A 24718-nucleotide genomic window follows, 5' to 3' on the forward strand; every position below is an offset into this window, starting at 1 on the left:
AGGACGAGGTGTTTGGCTTCAGGTTCTCATCAGTCACTAAACCGGTTCAGGGTGCAATGCAAGGTCTTAATTTCCACTGGGGATGATTTATTCACTGGATCTCTGTAAACACCTCCGTCCTCTCAGCCGTCACCATCCAATAACGCTGGATTTATATTCTATTTTGCGAGCGACGATCTTTCAAAATAAGAGGATGTTTTGGCTGAGCATTTTTGCCCTAAGAATCGTCTCACAGGCTAAATTAAGTCTGGCCTGACTCTCTGATTGGCGGAAGCTGTTGGCTAATATGTGGCCTCACTGGAATATCTGCAAATGCTTGTCAGGGCTTTTAAAAATCATTAAGTATAAATTTGAATGTGGATTGGCAGCTAAGATTCTCCTAAAAAGAAGCTTAAAATAACATCATCACCCAAATATAACGCAATAGCACGATTCTGCAAATCCAGCAAAACCCATCAATAAAACTTAAAAGGATTTTAAGGGATTTGCATTAATAAAACAGAGAAATTTCACATAATTTGTCTTGCTTTACTGATATTGCAGAATGCATCTGAAACCAAACCCATGAGCCTATGAAGGAAATGGATGTTGGGCATACACTACACTATTCATCCTTGTTAACCGTCTGTAAATGATGGTAAACAGAGCGTTGCCTGTAAATCAAAGTGACGTGGATGTAATCATCGAACACGGCCAAGTATTATCACTGTTCTTCACTGGTTTGTGTGAGTTCTCAGTGATGAACACGGACATATTTGACTCTACGGGTTAACGAGGAGCACTTGAACGCAGCATCAGTTAGGGTCTGTGTGAGGTTAGACTGTATTATTTGGGGGTGGGGTGGGGGGGGAGGCACATGGTCGCGCATCTATCCTCCAAGCGAGGCAACCCCTGAATCTGAACACAGCTCCCGTCATCTCAGGAGCTGCCCCCCGTGAGGTCACTGCTGATGTCATCTGGAGGTCTGAACCTGATTGGGCGGCTGGGCATAGAGGTACCTCCAGATGGCGTAGTAGTGTACGGCGGCTCCCATAGCTACAAACAGGTGCCAGATGGCGTGAGCGAACGGGACAATGCCGTCGCTTTTGAAGAAGACCATCCCCAGACAGTAGCAGGCCCCGCCCACCAGGAGCTCACACAGGCCCGACTGCTCCGGCTGCGAAGAGAGACAGGAAGTTGAATTGTTTTACAGATATTACAGAGGAGACGTGTTAGAACCACACAAGTACAGGAGAGGCTGAAAGGGGGAGGGGCTCACCATTGAGAGGATGACCAGGGCTGGAAACACACCCATCACCGTGTAGCAGATCAACTCCATGATCTTGTACCTGATGCAGAGAGGGGAGGGGGGGGGGGGAGAGCATGGCTGTTCATTCTCGACCACGGCAACAGGTGTGAGCGAGACAAAATAATCTCAGCTCAGAGATCCATCGACCACGACTCTCTGAGATGTGGGTGTTATCTCTAGGGAGCACCAGGGTGGTAAGGGCGCCATATTGTTATTTTTTCAAACCAGAAGTAACCATATTTGGAAGAGAGGGAGGCGGAGCCTGACTGAGAGCTACTTTTTGAAGACTTCCTGTTTCTTCAAAATAAAAGACAGGATACTCTAATTCTCACTCTCCCCCTCAGGCCAGTATATCAATACTGCTGAGTGTAATGAAACCAGTTCGAAAATATTGTAAGGATACAATAATAAATGCTTATTAATACTTGCAACTTAACAAAGTGGCTTCATGAGGAGGTGCAGAAGAAAACTTAAAATCACGTATAAGTGCTTTAACTTAAATTTAAGCTTAAATTAATGTCTGTTCTCTAGTTGCAGCATAACAGAAACCAACATGTGTTTTAACCGTCTCTTCACAGTAAGATTTAAAGATTTTCATTCTGGTAGAAAGACATTGATCATAGGGAGGAAAACGTAAGCATGGGATGGAAACACTAGTAAATGGACCTTTGGGTTGAGATTGTTTTATCACGTTAATTGGATCAATAAATAGACAGTAAATCAGATGTGTGAGCCGACCTCTCATGGAAGAAGAAGACGTAGGTGGTTCCAAACGAGGCCATGACCCACACCAGCCAGCGCATGTGACACGCCCAAGGACCCAGCTCCCGCAGGTTCAGCCTGGGCGTGAAACAGACAAAACACAAATATAGAATATATTCACACGAACACTGTCCACACCTCCAGAGAGACACACGTGAGTGACAGGCTGAGTGGTTTACCATGGGGCGTAGGAGGCAGCGATGAAGAAGTAGATCACCATCCTGTCACACATGTGGAAGCAGTGCTCCACGGACCTGCAGAGAGAAACCAGGCAGCCTCTGTTCATACATGGAGTGTCAGTGATGGAGGAAGGGATTCGTTCCAGGGACAGATTCCAAAAATTCTTCTCAATCTCCACAGAAACATAACAGATACTTGAAAAGCTAAACGTGTGTTTGTACCGTAAATGGCTCTTCTTCCAGGCCACGGTGTGGAACAGGGTGGAGATGATGAAGAGCGAGGTGAGCCCCGCCCCGTACACCCAGGCCGACATGCGCTCCCATTGGTCCTCTGAGTGGAGGTGCAGCAGGGAGCTGCCCAGCAGGCTGGGGATTATCCATAACTACATGAAGACACAACACAAACGAGACATGAGACGGGAATCGATTCTGAATACACGATGTTAGAGAGAATCAGAAAATGTTTATTTCATGCATTGTGTGTGTGTGTGTGATGTCTCATTTATCTGGATTTTTCTCCTGCTTTCATGGAGTGTATTATTTCATAATTCTGTGTGTGTGTGTGTGTGTGTGTGTGTGTGTGTGTGTGTGTGTGTGTGTGTGTGTGTGTGTGTGTGTGTGTGTGTGTGTGTGTGGGTGTGTGTGTGAGTGTGTGTACGCACTCACCGCATGCGTAGCACAGTTGGCAGCGTGCTCATATTCTGTGGGCTGGTATCTCTTGTTAGGAGGAACACGGTTGTTCATAAACCTGGAAGGGTCACAAATCAACAGATTGAGAATTAAATATTCAACAGCATCTTCATGAAATGCAACAAGTAGACGATCAGTCACATGGAAGAAAAGCAATAATCTCTGGTTTCAGCATGTGAACATTTTCTGGATTGTTTAATATTCAATGATGTTCAGAAACAATATATTTCGAATATCATTTTAAACAAAACAACAGATCAGTGAATCAGGAAAATAATCAAAAGTGGAAATATCTTTAACATAACAGTAAAACATATGAAATGAACCCTCTAGCAGTGTTATTGATCTCCTCTTTTGCAAATAGCCTTTGTGAAAAAAACACATATGTGTTATATCTTCTATGTGATATCTTCTTCATTTCAATCCTTATATCGATGTTTTTCTTCTTAAAGTCGTGGAAACGTGTCAAACATCTTCATAGTTTGTTTCCATTTGTATCTCAGCGATGCTCATAAAATTTCACCCCACCCCTTCGCTTAGCAACGCTAGATCATGCTTCAACTTGTTGCCATGGCTGCCGTTGCCTGGCAACAGTGGGTAACCGCGTAGCGACTGAACCACAGATTTTTCCAGATGATCTCTTTCATAAGCACTTCACATGTACACACACACACACACACACACACACACACACACACAAACACACACATGCACACAAGCACATACATACATGTTCTGTTGTGTTTTATTTAGAACATGAACACGGCTCAGAAACCCAAACAAGCGCAGATCAGCGCAGGAGGTTGCGCTCTGTCACTGATGTCACTGTTGTCATGGAAACCAGCGAGCAGGGATACCACAGCAGAAAAGTCCCTCCTCGCCTCTTTCATCTTTCTTCCCTCATCTCTTCCATCTCGGCCTCCTGTTCCCCGGCTGCGTCTCCTCTCTGCTTCCCCATGATTCAATTAACATGCAGGACAGCAGGCGACGTCCACGCAGACAAACATGGACACGTGTGCACACACTCACATGCACGTAGACACACACACACACACACACACACACACACATGCACCCACACAATCCAAGACCCCTCCCTGTTTTTATGCTGCATCTTGCAGAACAAGATTTCATAAGAGACCTAGATCTAGCGATGTCTCTGTCTCTCTCTCTTAGAAACGCACAAACACCAACACACACACACACACACACACACACACACACACACGCACACACACCAGCACACATTGTTCTAAGATTCCAGGGAGTTAGAATGACACAGAGGCTTCCATGGGAGGGACAACCACCATTAAAAATTCATACACGTGAACAGTCAGTTAGCTTTTAAAACTTGAAGATGTCTCAGCCATCGTTAACAAACCACATTATGCATCAATGGAGCCATGCATGCATGTCTCATATCACATGTGAACATGTTAATTCACAGAGCAAAATTAACATGATCTCCACTTATAGAATTTAGAAAAATCATGTGTTTCAGTGTCAGCAGAGCCAAATTAGCCTTAAATCAAACCACGCTGTGTCTCTACATGTGATGAACTGTCTCTTCACTGATGTTTTAAACCCGACCCCAGTGATTCTGGACGGACAGACACAGGACAGGAGGTGACAAAAGACCCAGAATCCACCTCTCTTGGTGGGAATTATACGTCAGGGATCTTAATGGGCTCATCCTTTCTCCTCCCTCCTCCTCCGTCGTGTGTTCATTCCTCAAGCAGCTGTTTTTTTTTTCTAAGTGACACTAATTCAGAGCTATTAATACGAAGTGACCCAACCCAGAAACACACCGTCCCGTCCCCGATACCAGGCTCCGTCGCCGTCTGGTTGTGTGTCTGTCTGTGGTGTGTGTGTCAGTGCCAGTGCCCAGCAGGCCTGGCCGGGGCATTAATGACTTTATCAAGCTGGCTGATAATTAGCAGGCCAGGAGCCAGGCAGAGATCCAGAGGAGAGGAGCTGTGGCAACATCAGCTCGTAGCAGCCGGCCGGACAGAAGGAACTCTCTCTCTCTGCTTCAGTCGTCTCATGGAAGCCTGAAGACCTCAGTTCACTTAATGGTCAGCATGAATTAATATTACAGACTGGTTTACGGGTCAAGGGGACGCTGCTCTTTGTCCACGTGTGGGAGCTGAGGGAAAGTACTTAAGAAAACGAGAAGCGAAAACAAAAACAATGCCAGTAGATTAGAAAATTACCATTTAGAAAAGTCATCTGAAAAACATTTTGATGACAATGTGTTGTAGAGCTCAAATGCAACCATATAAAAGATTCCCTATATCGAAACATTGCTGGTGCATTGTAAAGTACAGACACTTGATCGACTTGCTTCTCATCAACTGTTTTTCTGCTCATTCAGTTTAAAACCACAACCTTCACGCAGTAGCAAGAACAACTCTTCAAACCAAACAGAAACAATAGTTATTTTTCCCTTTTTTGAATATTAATTTGGTCCGAGGACAGTTTGTACAATCCCTCAAACACGTCTTTTAAATGATTCAAATTGCAAGAAAGCAGCAACTCTTCATCAAATAAAGGTGATTAGACACTGTTGGTGATCGTCTGTGGTTTGTTCTGTTTAAGTTGTAAAGAAGAGGCCAAAAAAGCAAAAAAATAAATAAAAAAGAACCTCCTGCCTTCTTATTTATGGCGAAAGGTGTAAAAACTCAGAAGCTGTCCTGCAGGACGACTCATGTCAGGTTACATTAAACTATTTGGCTTCAGACTTTACGCAAGAGATGATTGTTTTTTCCATATCTGAGTTTATGTATCAGCTGAGGGGCGTGTTGCTCGAGGGCCCGAGGAAAACATGTGGATTTAAAAGGATCTCGTGCAGCGTGGTCGTCTCTGAGAGATGAAACAACAACTATCTTGATTATCGCGTGATTGTTTTAGTCGTTTTTCGAGCAAAACACAAGAAATATGATGGTTCTGGCCTCTCGAGTTGTTTCTCCTCCTCCACCAAACATAACCACGGCAACCGCATCCGAGACCCAACCCGGCGTTCTCGTGTTCGTCCAACCAAACGTGTCCAGTAAGTCTCATCAGAGACTGAGGACAGTGTTTGTGTCTCAGAGGAGGATGAGCAAAAAGAGAGGAGGCGTGAAGAGACAGCCAAGACAATGATGAGGAGGAGGAGGAGGAGGAGGAAAGTGGCAGGTGTGTGTTTTTCTCAAATTGGTTTGTCAAGCAAATAAACAATGGACGACAATGTCATATTATTAGTTATTGGACACATTGAAAAAAAAGGTTGATTTATATTCTATTTAAAAGATAATTCCCAACGTCTCAGCATCATTGTTTCCATCAGGCATCAACATGAGAACAATTTATATTTATTTCTAATAATAATGGATGATAAAATCATGTTACCTATAATGTGACCTACCTCACAAGATTCATTTACATCAGTAGTTATTAAAAACAGATAATTTCTAAACCCCCCCCTCCTCCTCCTCCTCCTCCTCCTCCTCCTCAGCATCACTACCAGGCATCAACATGAGGGACATTTCTATTTCTTTCTAACAATACATAATATTATCAGCGAGGTAAATGATATCAAACAATGTGACCAATCATCAGTTATGAGATACACATTGGAAAAAGGGTTGACATATTATTATAGAGATAATTTCCAAACCCCTCTCCTCCTCCTCCTCCTCCTCCTCCTCCTCCTCCTCCTCCTCCTCAGCATCACTACCAGGCACCAACATGAGGAACATTTTCATTCATTCCCGACAATAAAATAATAACACAATTTATGCAAATTACGTGAAATAACGGGACCTACCTTACTAGATTCATTTACAGTTGAAATCAGCAACAGTTGCCAGCAGACGGACGGTGTGTGTGTGTGTGTCTGTGTGTGTCTGTGTGTGTGTGTGTGTAGGTGTGTGTGTGTGTGTGTAGGTGTGTGTGTCTGTGTGTGTGTGTGTGTGTAGGTGTGTGTGTCTGGAGCCTGGATCTGCTCGGTCCGGAGCGAGTCACCGATCTGATCACTTCAGCTCCGGCGGTAACGGACTCATCCCGGGTAACGGAACGGGAAAAGGAACGTAACGTGACGGGCAGCTCGGTGTCACCGGAGACGTCCGATCCGCATCTCAGGCTCCGGGACACGGATCCGAACCCAGCGGCTGCTCCAGAGGATCCGGACCGGAGGGGTGGGCGTCCTGGTGCTGGTGGTCGTGGTGGTGTGTGTGTGTGTGGGTGGGGTGGGATGGGGGGGGGAGCCGGTTCTCCTGCACGGTCGGTGGTGGTGGTGGTCGAGCTTCTGCCTCTCTCTCTCTCTCTCTTTCTCTTTCTCTCTCTCCCTCTATCCCCCCTCCCTCCCTCTCTCTCATCACGACTCGGTGAGCAGGTTGTTTTCCATCAGTGAAGCTGCCGCATCCGTTTCTAAATGCAGCGCTTTCTCCCTCACCGGTGAGAGGACGGGGAGTTGCAGTTCCCGGTGCAGCCTCCAGGGGGAGGAGGAGTCCGGCTCACGATAAACCGGTTTTTATGTGAAATAAATGTATTGTCCCCCCACCCCACCACCCTTCACACCTGGTATTGAAGGAATAGTTCACCCCAAAAATATGATATAATATAATTAATAATAATAATATTAATAATATAAAATTGGCACATTATCTACTCACCACTGTGCTGATGGAAGTGATGGGTGAAGTGTTTGAGTCCAGAAAACACTTCTGGAGTTTCAGGGGTAAACGGCGATGCAGCAAAATCCAATCCAATTGAAGTAACTCTCGACCAAATGTAAAATAACAACAAAACTAAAAAACAGTTTTTAAACTGTGAGAAATCAACTTAACTTTGCCAACTTGTTTAAAATGTAATAAGTGTTCTTTGCGATATAGACACTGAAGCTAAGGTGGCCATGATAACCGAGTCGACTCCTTTGAAAGGAAATATTTCTGTAAAACAATGATTTTTAAAACAAGAAATTGCTCTCCCTATAAACATCTCATTTTGTTTTATTTTAACTTTTCAACCCACACTAATAAAGCAGCAAATGACAAACAGTCATAACTTGAATAACGTGTGTTCGACTTTGCTTTACCTGAAAATTAAATTCTTTTGGTTTTCTTTAATAAACACTTGTTATATACTGAGTGGCTTTCCCTCCAAGACTGTGGACATGTCCTCCAAAGACTTGTGGACACTCTGCAGGAATTCTGAGCGTCCTGCCCACAGGGGAACTTGGTTGTAGATTACGTATTGATAACACTGCTGAGTGCTACTTCCAGCTTATCTAGAAAGTCGAAGCACAATAACTTTGTCCCAGTACCCCACTGTTGCTTGTTGTACCCAGTCCATACTAAAGAGTGACAAATCTGTCTTTGCAGATGCAATGTCGACAATCAAAATGTGAAATAAGTGTTGTCCCCTACACTCAAATATATTTGGAGCGTTCCTGGAGCCTTGGCCTGTAGCTGCTCCACACTGTGTTGTGCTGGCTGACAAACGAAACACTTTGGTGAAAGAAGGAACCGGTGGGATCGTCTCTGTGCCTGAAAGCTGCAGCGCTACACGACTCACATGTGGCCACCGTCTCTCCACACTGACGGAGGACGCCCCATTTGAAAAGACAGCTGTGCCATCACATCTGGACTCGACTCGTTCTTCTTCAGCTGTGTCCTCACACTCTGCCTGAACTCCAGGGCGTCCGTCGTGAGGTTTGACACGGCTGAGTCAAAGTTTTCCTTTGCTTCATTGATGCTGTTTTCTAGTTCTCGGTCCAGCAGAGGCTGGAAACACAGCAGCAGCAACAGAGCCTGGATCTTAATATGTCCTCTATTTTAAATAAAAAGTAAAAATATATGGTTTCCATGTCACGTGACCCACTTGACAAATAAATGCCAAATTGTATTGGTACACGACCTACACATGACACACCTCTTTATACTAGATTTCTAGTGCTTCTGATATTTCATATGAATATTTACATTTAAAAATCATATTTTTCTAATAGCTCAGATCAGATATTTTTGCAACCCAAGACAACGCGACTTTCATTTGTGTTTCTGATATTGTTTTTCAATAGCTTCCATGTCATGTGACCCACTGACTCAAACCAAAGCTGAATTGTATTAGTAACCAACAAAAAAGGGCCTATTTATGAGCGTGAAACTGGTGAATGTGGCAAAACTTAATCAACACACACACACACACACACACACACACAAACGTAAGGAACAAAGCTTTGTTGAATCGTAACAAATGTTTATTAAAGGCACATTATGACCAGCATAAGCTTTAAACAAGTAATGCAGCATTTCATCTTGATTAATATAAAAATTCCTGCTTCAAGCATTGAGCTCAGACTGAAGTGTCTGTGATTAACTCGTGAAGTACCGTTCACAGACCCAGGGTCAGTCCCTCCGTTTACAGGTCTGACTTCAACAAGCTCCTCAACGGGCTTCGGGGGGGATCACAAACACTATTTGACCTGAGTCTGATCGTTTTACCTCTATATATAAAAACACCTGATTAAAATATGGCTGAGAAGCTTTGAGCGATAAGGCAGCAGTTTTTCTTCATATATCCAGAAGCTAGTATACGTTGCGTGGTTTCGTGCAAACTTCAGTTCAGACTATTTTCAAGTTCTTCATTGCAGATTCCAGAGTCTGAAAGATGAAATCAAAAAACATGTATCTGTATCAAGACTGTGAAACATCATGTCTGCAGGATTTCACTCATGTAAGATCTGATTAAATTGATCCATCAGGTGTGTGTGTTACCTTCACGTCCCAGATGCTCATCCCTCCGTCCATGCCGGTGGTGCAGAACTTGCTGCACTGGTTCCGTCCTCCGTCCAGAACCGAGATTTGGCTGAAATACAGTTAGAGAGAAAATCAAACTCTGTACAAACATGAAAATGCAAAATAATTTAAACATGGATAATGATAATTATGCATTTATTTAAAGTGATACCTTTTTAATCTTGCATTTAAATTCAGCTTGAGTCTATTTTCTGATTCTGCCAAAGCTGATCATTATATTTATATTTAAGTAGGATTATTATTTAATTTTCTTATTTCCTTTTAAGTTATTTTCTGTCTCTTACTGAGTTTAATTTTTCCACAGATTAACTTTCTATTGTGTTTCTTTTATCCACGTTTGTGCTGCTGTGTTTTGCCACGATTGAAAAGCCAGTTGTATTTATTGTGTTCAATAAATCTGACCAAATCTTGGTCAAACATTGTTTATTTTATTTTTATATTGTGTATAACTGTGAATTCTTTGAGGAACCTACACTGACAGTGAATCTAAAAATGTGAGTGAGTTCCTCAAATAATAATTAAACATTTCTAGCTTCCTTGTTCCTATAAGAGAGAAGATGTGGAAACCAGGATGTCGTAAAACTAAAAGTTTGGCAGCATTTCACTACAGCCTTGTATTTTATGTATGTCACACGTTTATCACTTCATATAAATTTATATAATTCATATTTAGACCTTGATAATTGTTGTTCCACCATTTCAGTGCAAATAAGACATCTCATCTCTCTCTCTCTCCCTGTGAATCACACTCTATTATATTCTCTCAGTCCACACTCTGATAACGGTTTCCTGTCCTGACCTGATGCTGTTCTTGTGCACCGTGTTCAGGTTCTTCTCGGTGCTCTGGGTCTCGGAGGCCCGACGGTCCAGGTTCTGGAAGCGTTCCCTGGCGCTGATGCCCTTCTGGGCCGCCTCCTTGGGAACGTCCAGCTTCCCCCCGAAGGTCAAGCTGCCTTTGGCCCCGTCGTACACAAACAGCACCGGGTAACAGTCGTGGCCCTGCAGACACACAATGCAGCTAGAATATCAGTAGCATATAGAGACCAGGTCATTTGTCATTTTGTTGTATTATTAATACTGTAACTGACTAACTTACTTAATGGAGAAGTAACAGTTTTAGTTAAGAGTCTGTGTTTAAATGTGTGAGTTGCAGATTGTTAATTTTAACTCTGTAAGGAGGTTATGTTTTCACACTGTCCCTTGGTTTGTCAGTAAGATTACGCAAAAAGTTCTAAACACATTTCTTTAAAAATTAGAGGAAGGACGAGACGTTGGCTAAAAAGGAATCCATTCAAAATTAGCATGGATCATTAACATTTCGTTTAAAAAATAAATAATTTTCATAGTTTTCACAGGGAATAACTCCGGTATCTTGATGATTATAATCAGGCATGTTGAGAGGACAGATATCTATTTAATCCCTGATTGAATGTAAGGAGACTGTTAGTGGAGGTATGTGCTCTACTTGTTGACACTTTATGAATTATGAATGTGTCTAGATTAAATACTGGATGTGCAGTGAAAACTCACAGCTGCTACGATGCTGTTCTCAGTAATGAAGGTGACACAGAGAAGAGGAAGTGTCTCAGAGCGCAGACTGTTCACCCTGTGGAGGAAATAACAAAGGTCAGAGTGTGCACACTGACACTGACACACACAGACACACACAGACACACACACAAACAGGTATGCTGTCCCGCCCTTTCTCTTACGTTCCGGTCTTGCCGCCCTCGGCGACAGACACAGTGGAGTCGTGGGAGGTCCAGGCCAGGCGGTTGCCAGAGTGAGAGAAGCAGACGCTGTGCACCCACCCGCCGCCTCCCACTGAACTCTGATCCGCGGCCCCGGACCCTCCGGACTCCAGCAGCATCTCCCCGAATGGCATCTTGCTGCCCCAGGGAGTCGGGCCGGGCTTCTCCTCCACCTCCTTGATGTAGGCCGAGAACACCCTGCGAACAAGAGGGGCCGACGTTAGCCACTGTTTCCATTCAAACTATAACGGCTGAGAGGGTTATTAGATTCATAAAGGTTTAATCATTTATTCTGCATTATCTGTAGATTAACTATTGTGTTTCTATTTCATTGTTCTTCTGACTTTTAGAAATCTGGATATTTTATGGGATGAGGCTTCATTTCATTCTAGTTTAGGATTATGGTTGATTTGGTTATATTTGGATTATATTTGGATTATATTTGGTGTCTGTAGTAACAGTTGGGGGCTTTTAAGAGTTTCAAGGTTTCAAGCCCTGGACCCACTTTATCATTTGAGCCTCTTATCTAATAATTAAAGTTGTTGATTCACTGATGCAAATGCAGTCAAGTCAATTATTTATTCTTCATCTCTTGTCCCATTACAACTTCTCTGGTTTTACCTGCATTTGAAGTCACAGGACCCGGCCGCCAGCAGCACGTTGTTGGGATGCCAGTCCAGACTGAGGATGGTGGAGCGGATGGGCTTCTTGATGTGCTTACACACCCACCTGGAGGAGAATCACACGACAATGAACTTTTGTTGCAGCCTTTTTACGTGAGCTATAGGAACAGGAAGCCAGTCCTTGAGAAAGCACTTACCAGTCATTCTCCTGCTCAAAGTAACAGATGGAGATGAGGCGGGAGCCGCTGCCCACGGCAAACTTGTTCTCTTTGGGCGACCACTTCACGCAGCGGGCGGCGCGGTTGATCCTGAGGATGACCAGGGTGGGCTTCCAGGCGCCTTCTTTCAGGGACCACACGTAGGCGTTACGGTCGGCTCCGCACGTCACTATCCGGTTACTGTCTGGAGCCCAGTCGATTCCTGCAGGAGAAACAAAACTCTTACTGATATATATACATGGAAGTCAATGAACCGCATATGAAACATTTGAGCATCTAGCACCTCGTAGAACTGAAGCTTTTTGCATATAACATGTTTATTAATGAGCTTTATCTGAGCTGGTCTGTGGAGTTGGAAAGAGCCAGAGTAGCTGTGTCACTGTTTCCAGTCTTTGGAAAGTAGTTTCATATTATCTGTACTTAGACTGAATCTATTTATCCCACAAAGAGATTTTTCCAGGAGTTTCCAAAATGAAAGTTCAAATCAAAATTCCTAAACTTGAGCTGAGCTATTAAGCAAAATAGGATTTAAAGGAAACATACACAAATTTGTATTTGTGAAGAGTTAATAGGATCAACACCACTCTAATGTTTGTAAGTTACAAGTCAGTTTCAGCTGTCAATCACCAAGTTTTACTCCTTTTTTATAGCATCTAATAACTAATTACACTTGAACAAACACTATAAAATAACTTCCTAAGATGACAGGCACCAAATATAAAAGTTATGCCAGTAGATGACTCACCTGTCACTTGGCCGTTATGCTCCTTCAGCTCGTGGATCTTCTTCCACGTGGTCCCGTCCTTCTTGTAGACGTGGACGTCGTGGTTGTTGGGGCAGAGGGCGATCTCTGCAGCACAGAGACACAAGGCCGAGTTCAAGGTTTGTGCATCAACAGAAGAAAAACTGTGCGAATTAGAACAACACAAACAGAAGAAGTGAACTGGGCGCCTGACAGGAGACGGGTTTTTATGGGATGCTCAGTGGAGGGGAACAGGGAACAGCTGACCGGGCTGAAGGAGAAGAGAGAAGAGCAGGAGGAGCAGAGCATGTAACAGCCTGGAGGCAGCTCACAAACACATGGTCTCTTTAAATAGACAATGTGGAAGAACTGAACTCTTTCTTCCCCTTAATGTTGAAGCTGCACTGGTTTGAGTCAGCAGATGAGTCAGACCCAGTGTTTCCTGCAGGTTGAGTGAAACGTGGACTGTGTGACTCGACCACAGCCGCCTGCTACATCCGCTTCACCCAGAAACCAAAGAGCCGCTCATCAAAGCAGCCAAATAAGGGGTTTCCTGCAGCTAACGGAGCACAAGAGCCTCTCAGAGAGAAACAGGAAATACCTTCTCCCACCTGGGAGCCAATCACAACCCTCCGTCTATTACAGCTTTTGTGCTTTGGCGCAGACACTCGGTGAAGTAAGAGGTTTCCGTGATGTCTGTTATTGAAACAGTGAGGAGGCGAGAGGAAGTGAAAAAGCAGAGAGTAACCGAAAGGAGAGAGAGAGAGAAAAGACTTACGGGTGCGATCTTTGTTCCAGGCATGACAGCTAATTGGTTCCAGCAGGAAACTGTAGTACGCCATGGCCAATCAGGTGTGAGAAACAGACCAGGAAGTGATGTGCACAGAACTGTCTGGAAAAAGAGAAGTGACACAAATCTGTTTTAAACAAGAGGAACTTTGTTTTGCCATATTTAGTCAAGAGTTGGTTCAAACTGTTTGACGTCATCGCAGCTGACTTTTAACTTTCCCGGACACAGAAAACACACTTATGTTATCTCACTGGAGTTGTGTTAATGAAATCCAGACTTTCAGAAGAACGAGAGGAACGGTGCAGGTCAAAGGTGACACACACACAGACACACACACATTCAGCTAACTCGACAGTTACACATCCAGGAAGTGAATTCCAACATCTCCATCACAGTCGGTAACTTAAAAGAAAACTAATCTCATGTGATAACGTGAGTGAGCAGCAGCAGAGTCGCCTGTTGCTCACTCCCTACACACTCCTGGTAACGCATTAGACTTACAAATTGTGTGCGTGTGTGTCTGTGTGTGTGTGTGGCATGTCTAAACACACTCAGTCAACTGTTAAATATCTTCTCGGCTACTTACCCTGAGGGCAGCACTGAGATGAATGGGTAAAGAGCTGCAGAGATGGACAGAGAGAAAGGAGTGAGAGAGAGAGAGAGTAGAGAGAGAGAGATCAGCTCGCGGACTCTGGCCAGTCAACGCGAACGCCAACGACAGAGTGAGCTCAGGAAGAGGAGAGGAGCTGCAGAGAGGGAGGAGAGGTCACAGGGGGAAGTGGAGGAGGGTACAGTGAAGCTGTGAGAGAGAGGAGGAGAGGGGGGGGGGGTTTGACAGACAGGAAGTTAATGCAGAAGTGGAAAATCAAGATCACGGTGTATAGCAAACTCAGAATGTGAGAGGTGTGGATTAAACGTTATATTCTTTAAAGGAACCGGAGAGGAGGAGATAAGTTTTGTCTGGAGTGGAACACGTGAGGGTGGAGCAAGAGCACAAAACAAGGTTCTGCATAAAAGAAAAAAGGAGGTGGTAGAAACTGAGGAGGGGGGGGTGGGTATGAAGCATGAAAGACATAAAAGAAAAAGGGGAGGGAGGTGGTCACTTCTGTAGAGAGAAAGCGGAACAAGGAAAAGAGGAGGGGAGAGGAGCAGAGGAGGCGGGACGGCGTCAGGAGGAGGAGGAGAAAAGGAGTTGACTTGACTGAACTGTTGAGTTTCCTCCTGTTTTTCCACTTTTTGAAGTCAAAGCACTTTTACTTTACTCCTTATTTCCAGTCTGGGTTTAGAGGTGGATCACACAAGTGGCTGTCAGTGTAAAACCTTAAAAACTAGATAATAGAAAAAACAAGGCTCCTTCTCTCAGGAGTTAATAAAAGGAGCGACAATGGATGTGAGAGGATCATATAACACAAATCACACACTTTGCATTTCGTGTTGCCTCTGGTTGACCTAGTTTGCTCAGTTGTGTTATGTTTCTCTGGGTTTTTGTTGTTTTAAAAAGGTTATAATACTGACATGAACATTCTTAGATAGAGAAAACAGTTTCCTCCCTCTTCCTCCTCCTATGTGCATCTTAAGCCACTGTGATTATTCACCTAAAATTCTTTGGAGGGTTTTTTCACCACTTGTAGTACTAGGGAGTCAAAGTCTATTCAGTTTTGTTTGTACTGGGCCCAGAGACATGAGCACACAGCCGACACCGAGCAGATTCCTGCTGCTGCTGCTGCTTTCAGGTTTTTCTGCTCATCGGCAGCAACGTGCAAAGAACTGTGGAATGTGGAAGACCTCAACCTGGTGGAACCTTATGTAAACAGAGCAAAGGATAAATTCTAAATTGTTTTCGCAAATGTTTCAATGCTTAACAAACAGTTTTCAACAACACACATCATTTTTGTAGACTAGAAACAACGTTGTTTACAAGAAGGGGAGGTTTTCCAAAAATGTTTTTCGTCTTGATACTTCATCTGGGCAGAAATAAGACCTGCTGATTTGTAAAAAGACCCAAAGACGCCCGAGAGGCAGACACAAAGGAAGAGAGCAGTCAGGTGAGTGTTGTACTGTAAATGTATTCATCTTTATTTTATGTCTACCTCATGATCAGTTACATAGAAATCCTCCATCTCTCGTGGTTTTAGTGAAGTAGCTTTAGAGTCAAGTGCTGAGCAGCCGTGAGTTGAGCCAGCTGCTTTCTCTCTCTCTCTCTCTCTCCACCATCAGATCCTGTCCAGCGCTCTGCAGCCAACCAGCAACATGACCTCATCGCATCAGGAACCGGGTCCCGATCCGAGCAGTGACTCACGCTGCTGCAGGAAGTAAACAATCGCCTCCTGCGATTTTACCCCGAGTGCTGATGCTGTGAGATCATGTTGAGGTTGATCTGAGGTGAAATACAGTCTGATTTTTGGATAAAATACACTGTTTAGTGCTCAAACTTTTGGTACAGGAGGTTAGAGAACATAAAAACACACAGTTTCACGTCACGCTTAATACGTGTCAGAGGAGCGTCCCACTTTGACACCTGGTTAACCTTCATTTAAAAAACAAACAAACAAAAAATGAACAGTGATGCCACACGTCAGCTCAGTGTGTGTAGTGTGTGTGTGTGTGGTTGTGTGTTTTAGTGTATGTGTGTGTGTGTTAGAACACACCCACCAGTGTGTTGTGGTCTGATCAGTGCTTCAGCAGACACTCGAGATTAGGTGGGTCAGTTATGTACGTTACTGGCTGCGTCGCAGGAGTGGGGGGGGGGGTGAGGAGGGAGGGAGGGAGGGGTGAGGGCGAGGAAAGGGGGGGGGCGACACGTGAGGCTGCGGCGTTTCTTCATTCATTCACAAGATTTCTTCACATGATGCGGAGACCCTGGATAGAAGCTTCTAGACTCTGTGGAGATGAAAGCAGAATAACACATTAGAGGCGAGGGAGCTGGGAAAATAAAGATCTAAAGAAGGAGTGTGTGTGTGTGTGTGTGTGTGTGTGTGTGTCTTGTGTGGGTTTGTGTGCGAATGCGTGTGTTTACCTTGAAATCCCAAATAGTCATCGCTCCATCGATGCCTGTGGTGCAGAACTTGCGACAATCCCTTTTGTCTCCTTCATAGATAGACACTTGGCTGAGGAACAAACACACAGATTAAATATAGACACTCGTAAAAAAAAGAGAAGTGATGAAGCTGAAAGTCGTCATCGTGATGCAGTTCAGGGAAAATACCACGAGAGTGTGATGTCAGCGACAACGTGAAAACACAAACAAAAAAACACAGTGACAACAAAAACTCGTGGCATCAACAGTGACTTAATTCTAACAACATGGTTTAATAAAGAAGAACCGGAGCTGTGGTGCAGCTGAAGATCTCAGGGGGATGAATTACACTTTCAAGGGTAACACCCCTTTTATTGTGTTGTGATTAGGGTTGCAAAGGGGCGGAAAGGTTCCGGTAAATTTCCGGGAACTTTCCATGGGAAGTTAAGCTCGGGAATTTTGGGAATTCTTAAAAAAAAAAAAAAAAACACAAATAAAACACTGAGCAATAAAAACATCATTCAAAACTCTATTTTAAAGATGTATGGAATGCAGCACACGCTGCACGTTGAGTTTCAACCCTCCACTGTGTATTCTTCCATCACATGCACAGATAACTCCCAGCATCCTTCACTCTACAGCAGGGCTATTGAGGCCTGCTGTAGAGTGCAGGACTAGTCAGGTAAGTTTCAATGATATTACTGTGGAAAATATATTAGCATGCTGATTGAGGATTGTTCATCTGTTCATCTAGCCTATTTCCATTCATTTATCTATCAATTGTAAAATATTTTTTTTCAGACTCTTCCAATTGTTTGGCTAACTATTTATATCTCTGGCATTGCATTAGTGTGTTTTTACAAACTTTTTTCTCATCTTATTCTACAGAACAATGCCACGTGCACTATCTCATGTGTGGAGACATTTCACCCCATCCAATGTAGAAGGAAAGGCTGTGTACATTTGCAAATACTGTGCAAAGACCTATGTTAAGAATGACACAACGATGCAGAAGCATATAGTCAAGTGCCCAAAGTTTCCTCAGGGCTCAAATCAGCCTATGACAAAACAAAATGTTTACATTTATGTCTGTATATGACAAGGTAAATACAGTTAGTATAAATTACCCACAACATTTCCAGTTTATTCCCATTAATTCCCGTTAATTCCCGTATATTCCCATATATTCCCATGGACAGTTTCCCATTTTGCAACCCTAGTTGTGATAGAATCTAAATTAAGAGAATAAAAACATTGTAAACTGGTCTTTTGAATGGGTTCCTGCAGTGAGTGTCTGTGCTGTGGGACCTACGTGATGCTGTTCTGGTGCAGCGTGTCCAGGGCGGTGTTGCGGTCCTCGGTGGTGGCTCTCTTGTCCATGTTCCTGAAGCGCTCCATGGCAGAGATGTTCCTCTGGATGCTCTGCTTCGGGAGATCCAGCTTCGACACGAACGTCAGAGTTCCACCGTCGTCGCAGCGGAACAGCATGGGGCAGCAGTCGTGGCCCTGGGCAGACACACAACACAGTCTAAATACCTTTTCCTCACTTAGGAGTATGAAAATGTATCCACAGCACTTATATAGGTTTTTCTTACCGCTGCTACTAGACTGTTCTCTGAGATAAAAAGGACACTGAGGAGAGGAAGGAACTCCGTCTTCATCTGTGAAGGACTAAACACAAACACACAGAGATTCAGGATTTCACAGGCAACAATACATCCAACAAATACACAAGAACATCCACATTGATTTTGTGATTTGTTTCAAACTGCGCCAGCATGTGCAGGTTCCAGTCAGAACACACACACCCTTCATCAGTTCCAGTCAACCTGCAATTTGTTGACAGCCTGTTATTATGAGTCTGCCCATGGATCTGGTTAAATCCACCTCACTTAACCTATTGGCACCAACATCTGACATCACTGTTTATGTTCAGTGGCCAATTTACACAAAACACCTCAAACCACACTGACAGATTTCTCACGTGGCGGAAGAAATACAAAAGGAAACGATTAAATTGAAATGATCGATGTGATGAAAGCCTTAAAGAATAATTTAATTGAATAAAAGGGAGTAATTCTCTGCTCATCTGTTACTGAGGATGAATTTTCTTTCCACTTAAACTCTTTGTTTGGTTTAATGTAACAACACTTTATCTCCTTTCCTGTTTTTAGTCGCCTTGAAAACAACAGGCTCTCTGTCCGGGTGTAATTAATTTTAATAATCCTATATTATTGATTGGAGCAGAATCACTTGAGTTTACTTTACCCTGAAAACACAGATATGTGTGGACAGACGCAGACAGTAAGTCTACAGGCATTTTAATATTGAATCCTCAGTTTCTCCATATGTGCCTTGAAAAAAAAAATTAAATTAACAAATTATTTCTGAAATTAACCTTAGTAGTTAATCTGAAAAAATGTAAACTGTCTGTAGATGAGACCCCTCTGTGTCTGGCAATAACAATACCTGGCAGTCTTGGAGCTGTCCACCACAGTGACAGTGCTGTCATGGCTGACCCAGGCCAGGCGGTTACCAGATGCAGAGAAAGAGACAGAGTGCACCCAACCTCCTCCACCTAACAAACACATGCACAAAAAAAAAGAAACAAATATGGTTCAGTTCAAAGAAAAACTGAGAGTCAAACACAAAGAGGATTTTTACTGGAGCACAGAGAGAAGAGGAGATACTGACCCGCTCCTCCAAATTCTGCTAACACAGCCCCAAATGGCATCTTGCTGCCCCAGGGTGTGGGGCCTGGTTTCTCCTCCACCTCCTTAATGTAGGCTGAGAACACCCTGGAGGCCAGAGAGGGAGAGAGAGAGGGAGGGCAGAGAGGGAGGGATGGAGGGGGAAAGAATAGAATCAAAAACAGAACAGAAAGAAGAGGAGGGAGAGAGGATGTTGGCAGGTTTTCAATCATTTCATCTTAATCTCTTGTCCTCGTTGAGATTTTTTATTTTTGTAACACTTCTCATTGCTCGTGACTTTTACCTGCATTTGAAGTCACATGACCCGGCCGCCAGCAGCACGTTGTTGGGATGCCAGTCCAGACTGAGGACGGTGGAGCGGACCGGCTTCTTGATGTGCTTGCTCACCCACCTGAGGCACAAGGAGAGAGACGTTAAGTACTCGTCTCTGCTGTTGTCTTCAGTTTCACGAGACACATTTCATCATCGTTATATTAAACTCACCAGTCGTTCTCAGACTCAAAGTAGCAGACAGAGATGAGTCGAGCTCCACTGCCGACTGCAAACTTGTTCTCCAGTGGAGACCACTTGACGAAGGTGGCGGCCCGGTTGATCCTGAGGATGACCAGGGTGGGCTTCCACACGCCCTCCTTCTGGGACCACACGTAGGCGTTGCGGTCGGCGCCACACGTCACGATACGGTCGCTTTTGGGAGCCCAGTCGATACCTTCACAGACGGGAGGAGAAGGAAGATAAACACAAAGAGATGAGGTGTTATTTAGTAGGGGTGGGAATTGGCAAAAATGTGACGATTCGATAGCATTGCGATATTTGGGCCACGATTCAATATTATTGCGATTCTTAACATATTGCGATACAGCAAGTATTGCGATTCGATTCTGCGATATATTGCGATTCATGTCCCCCATATTATTCAAAGGCATTACAGAAAATGAGGAAAATAAGACTGCTCAACTCACTTCAAATATCACATTTAATTCTGTGAACAACATTGTCTTCTACACATTTACTGAAGAGCAAAAACTAAGAAAGGGTATTGCAAAAACTTTGTCCTTCAACATTCAGGACACAGGACCTTTGTAATTATTTTCTGAATAGGAGACCTCTCACATGAATGCTGAGCTTCCAGCACATAACTTAAAATTATTTAAATACAATACAGTAACATAAAGCAGACATAATAGTTACATAAACCTGAGAATAATCATATAAATAAGAGTAACTTAGAGCTTCAATCAAATTGAGAAAAATTAACAAAAATGTGTACTGCTAGAGACCTGTCCAGTCGGCTGCAAGGTCATGACCCAAAATGTTGAATTCATTTGGGAATATTGGCATTTTTGTTCAGAAAAAGGAGTTGGTCGACATGCTCAGATGTTAAAGTGCAATTCGCTTAAAGCAACGATATTTACGATATTGTGACATTTAATAGACGGATGAATTATTCAAGTAATCGGAGAAAATATCAGCAAATCAATTAATAACTAAGATAAGTCTTAGTTGCAGCCTTATTGTTGTTAGTCTGAGGGATTTTTCACATTTACAGATCGTGTGTATATCAAATGTGTGTCAGCTTGTTGTGTTAAAAGCTTTTCTCCACTTGTGAGTTTTTCATATGTTCACAGACAAAGACTGACACCGACCCGGGTCACCTGCAGATGATTTGTTTATTGAACACGCCTCTCACAGGAGTCGGATTACAAACCTGTTATGTGTCCATTGTGCTCCTTCAGCTCGTGGGTCTTCACCCACTGGTTGCCGCTCTTCTTGTAGATGTGAACTTCGTGGTTATTGGGACTGATGGCGAGTTCTGCAGAAGACGTGGTGACAACAGACACAAAGGATGAGACTGAGTAGAAAGCACGGAAATAAAACTGTCTTATTTTGCTCACATATAAAATACAGTACGAAGGATGTTTGCCTCTGAGTTTAGAAATCAGACTTTTGACTTTTTGACTCACAATCAGTATTATTCCGTTATTTTGACATTTTCTTTGACGTGTTTTTAAAAAGCGTGATGGGGAAGATTTGTATTATTTTTTTTTATTTAGAAAAGATATTTGTCTTGAAAACCTTTTTGTTATTCTTCTATGAGTATTATAAACATGATTTCAGCTATGAAGACAAATATGAAGATAAAAACACTGTATAATTTATTTGCTGTATTTTTTTTGAATAAAGGGAGTAATTCTCTACTCATCCGTTACTGACGATGAATCATCTTTCCACTTAAACTCTTTGTTTGGTTTAATGTAACAACACTTTATCTCCTTTCCTGTTTTTAGTCGCCTTGAAAACAATATAGATAGATAGATAGATAGATGGATATATAGATAGATGGATGGATAGATAGATGGATATATAGACGGATAGACGGATGAATGGATTGATAGATAGATAGATAGATAGATAGATAGATAGATAGATAGATAGATAGATAGATAGATAGATGATAGATAGATAGATAGATAGATAGATAGATAGATAGATAGATAGATAGATAGATAGATAGATAGATAGATATATAGACGGATAGACGGATGGATGGATTGATAGATAGATTGATAGATGGATAGATAGATGGATATATAGATGGATGGATGGATAGATAGATAGATGGATATATAGACGGATAGACGGCTGAATGGATTGATAGATAGATAGATAGATTTTCTTTGACGTGTTTTTAAAAAGCGTTATGGGGAAGATTTGTATTTTTTTTATTTAGAAAAGATATTTGTCTTGAAAACCTTTTTGTTATTCTTCTATGAGTATTATAAACATGATTTCAGCTATGAAGACAAATATGAAGATAAAAACACTGTATAATTTATTTGCTGCATTTTTTTTGAATAAAGGGAGTAATTCTCTACTCATCTGTTACTGACGATGAATCATCTTTCCACTTAAACTCTTTGTTTGGTTTAATGTAACAACACTTTATCTCCTTTCCTGTTTTTAGTCGCCTTGAAAACAACAGGCTCTCTGTCCGGGCATAACTCATTTTTATATTCTCATATTAATCATTGGAGCAGAATCACTTGAGTTTACTTTCCCCTGAAAACAGAGATACGTGTGGACAGACACAGACAGTAAGTCTACAGGTGCTGCTGAAATGACTCCTCTTCTTATATCAGATGAATTATGAACGTGTAATTATGAATGACTCTTACGTGTCCTGTCGTGGTTCCACGCGTGGCAGGTGATGGGCTCCAGCAGGAACTGGTGCAGGGACATCTTGTCTGGGTGTGGCCCTCCAAGTCTGACCAGTCACACAGAAACAAAAACACACAAAATAACTCCGAGTTTAAACAACAAGCGACAAACAAAACCGGCTCCTGCAGCTGAACATCTGCTGAACTTTGCCTCCATCGGCGTTAAATTCCCACATAAACCAGTAAAACGACCATAAAACCAACCTGCTCCACTGGTTATTCCACTGAACAACAAGTTAGACATTAACTTTAACTGCAAAACCCGGTGAAAACACGCAGAATCGACGCTTCTGGCTAATGCTAGCTCAGAGGATATCCACCCAGTTAGCATTAGCTAGATGACTTTCACCGGTTTTAACGTGTTAACCACTTGTATAGATAGCAATGGAGTTAGCCAGATGCTAATGGGGATGTGACATGTTTTTAAAGGCGTCACACGTTCGATTCCCACCGGGGAGAAGCATCCCTACCGCCGCTAGCAGGTTAATCTAATTGCTAGCTTGAGATTCACCGGTGTTACCGAGGCCTGGAAGCCGGGAAAAGATGTAGTATCGCCGGCATTTTAAACCCTAAAAAGGCCCTAAAAACCTCCACACCAGCCCCGGGTAGTGAAGGCATCTCCCCCCGGAGGAGATGCCTTCACTCCCCGGGGAGAGCGAGCTACATTCCGCTAGCCGCTGTGCTAACTCACCTCCTCGGACCCCGGGTGTCGGTGTCGTTAGCCCGGCGAGCTAAGCGATGCTAGCGGGGTGTGTGTGTGTGTGAGTGTCCGGGGGGGGGGGGGAGAAGGTTCGAAGGGCTGGACCTGAATTCGCGGACTCTGGTCAGTCGACACGAATTCGTCCGGGAGCGTTGAGGAGGGAAAGTGAAGACGGCCAGCGGAGCATCCGGCGGCTAAAGTCGGCAGCGGGACCCGTGGAAGCCTGGCTGACAGCTAGCTTAGCATCATCACGCTAGCTGCTACCTTCAACTGAGCATCCGCCTGAGTCCTCCCACCGCGACAAGGGGGAAAGAGCGCCCCTAGCGGTGGAAGTGGAGAAGTGGCGGGGAGCCGGGTGCGAAATACCGCCATCTAGTGGATAAAAAGAGGGAGAGAGGGATTGATAGATTGATAGATAGATAGATAGATAGATAGATAGATAGATAGATAGATAGATAGATAGATAGATAGATAGATAGATAGATAGATAGATAGATAGATAGAGTGATAGACGGATGGATGGATAAATAGAGTGATAGACGGATGGATGATAGATAGACGGATGGATGGATAGATAGATGGAAGGATAGATAGATAGATAGATAGATAGATAGATAGATAGATAGATAGATAGATAGATAGATTGATAGATTGATAGATAGATAGATTGATTGATTGATAGATAGATAGATAGATAGATAGATAGATAGATAGATAGATAGATAGATAGATAGATAGATAGATAGATAGATAGATAGATAGATAGATAGATAGATAGATAGATAGATAGATAGATAGATAGATGGATGGATGGATAGATAGATGGATGGATATATAGACGGATAGACGGATGAATGGAATGATAGATAGATAGATAGATAGATAGATAGATAGATAGATAGATAGATAGATAGATAGATAGATAGATAGATAGATAGATAGATAGATAGATAGATAGATAGATAGAGTGATAGTCGGATGGATGGATAGATAGATTGATAGATAGGTAGATAGATAGATAGATAGATAGATAGATAGATAGATAGATAGATAGATAGATAGATAGATAGATAGATAGATAGATAGATAGATAGATAGATAGATAGATAGATAGATAGATAGATAGATAGATAGATAGATAGATAGATAGATAGATGGAAGGATAGATAGATAGATAGATAGATAGATAGATAGATAGATAGATAGATAGATAGATAGATAGATAGATAGATAGAT

General features: G+C 42.9%; 3 protein-coding genes across 3 annotated transcripts; all 3 read right to left on the reverse strand.

Annotated features, from left to right (window-relative positions):
- Positions 1-952: 952 nt before the first annotated feature.
- LOC133027509 (monocyte to macrophage differentiation factor 2-like) lies at positions 953-6336 on the reverse strand. The gene is made up of 7 exons (XM_061094528.1): positions 6323-6336; positions 2896-2977; positions 2452-2612; positions 2230-2304; positions 2027-2128; positions 1259-1328; positions 953-1156 (listed from the first exon to the last, which is right to left on the reverse strand). The coding sequence occupies exons 1-7, from the start codon at positions 6334-6336 to the stop codon at positions 953-955; spliced, it is 708 nt and encodes a 235-aa protein (XP_060950511.1).
- A 2799-nt stretch (positions 6337-9135) lies between these two features.
- arpc1b (actin related protein 2/3 complex, subunit 1B) lies at positions 9136-14581 on the reverse strand. The gene is made up of 10 exons (XM_061084327.1): positions 14427-14581; positions 13829-13942; positions 13054-13158; positions 12288-12510; positions 12089-12196; positions 11429-11665; positions 11247-11322; positions 10516-10715; positions 9675-9765; positions 9136-9560 (listed from the first exon to the last, which is right to left on the reverse strand). The coding sequence occupies exons 2-10, from the start codon at positions 13890-13892 to the stop codon at positions 9522-9524; spliced, it is 1143 nt and encodes a 380-aa protein (XP_060940310.1). The 5' UTR covers positions 13893-13942; positions 14427-14581; the 3' UTR covers positions 9136-9521.
- Positions 14582-16615: 2034 nt separating this feature from the next.
- On the reverse strand, positions 16616-23772 carry arpc1a (actin related protein 2/3 complex, subunit 1A). The gene is made up of 11 exons (XM_061090595.1): positions 23474-23772; positions 22741-22829; positions 21273-21377; positions 20051-20273; positions 19851-19958; positions 19551-19654; positions 19326-19434; positions 18452-18527; positions 18169-18362; positions 16857-16947; positions 16616-16720 (listed from the first exon to the last, which is right to left on the reverse strand). Exons 2-11 carry the CDS (start codon positions 22802-22804, stop codon positions 16682-16684), a joined length of 1113 nt encoding a protein of 370 aa, XP_060946578.1. The 5' UTR covers positions 22805-22829; positions 23474-23772; the 3' UTR covers positions 16616-16681.
- Positions 23773-24718: the final 946 nt, after the last annotated feature.

This window comes from Limanda limanda, chromosome 2 (assembly GCF_963576545.1).
Source record: "Limanda limanda chromosome 2, fLimLim1.1, whole genome shotgun sequence".
NCBI lineage: Eukaryota > Metazoa > Chordata > Actinopteri > Pleuronectiformes > Pleuronectidae > Limanda > Limanda limanda.

Coding starts and splice junctions, on each gene's coding strand:
- LOC133027509 (XM_061094528.1), bottom strand. Junction 2,613..2,895: donor CCAACTGTGCTACGCATGCG/GTGAGTGCGTAC, acceptor GTCTTCATGTAG/TTATGGATAATCCCCAGCCT. Junction 1,157..1,258: donor CCCTGGTCATCCTCTCAATG/GTGAGCCCCTCC, acceptor CTCTCTTCGCAG/CCGGAGCAGTCGGGCCTGTG.
- arpc1b (XM_061084327.1), bottom strand. CDS start 13,892: ATGGCGTACTACAGTTTCCTGCTGGAACCAATTAGCTGTCATGCCTGG. Junction 13,159..13,828: donor CTGGAACAAAGATCGCACCC/GTAAGTCTTTTC, acceptor TCTGTGCTGCAG/AGATCGCCCTCTGCCCCAAC. Junction 12,511..13,053: donor GCATAACGGCCAAGTGACAG/GTGAGTCATCTA, acceptor TTTCTCCTGCAG/GAATCGACTGGGCTCCAGAC.
- arpc1a (XM_061090595.1), bottom strand. CDS start 22,804: ATGTCCCTGCACCAGTTCCTGCTGGAGCCCATCACCTGCCACGCGTGG. Junction 19,655..19,850: donor TCATGTGACTTCAAATGCAG/GTAAAAGTCACG, acceptor TCTGGCCTCCAG/GGTGTTCTCAGCCTACATTA. Junction 19,435..19,550: donor AGCAGAATTTGGAGGAGCGG/GTCAGTATCTCC, acceptor TGTGTTTGTTAG/GTGGAGGAGGTTGGGTGCAC.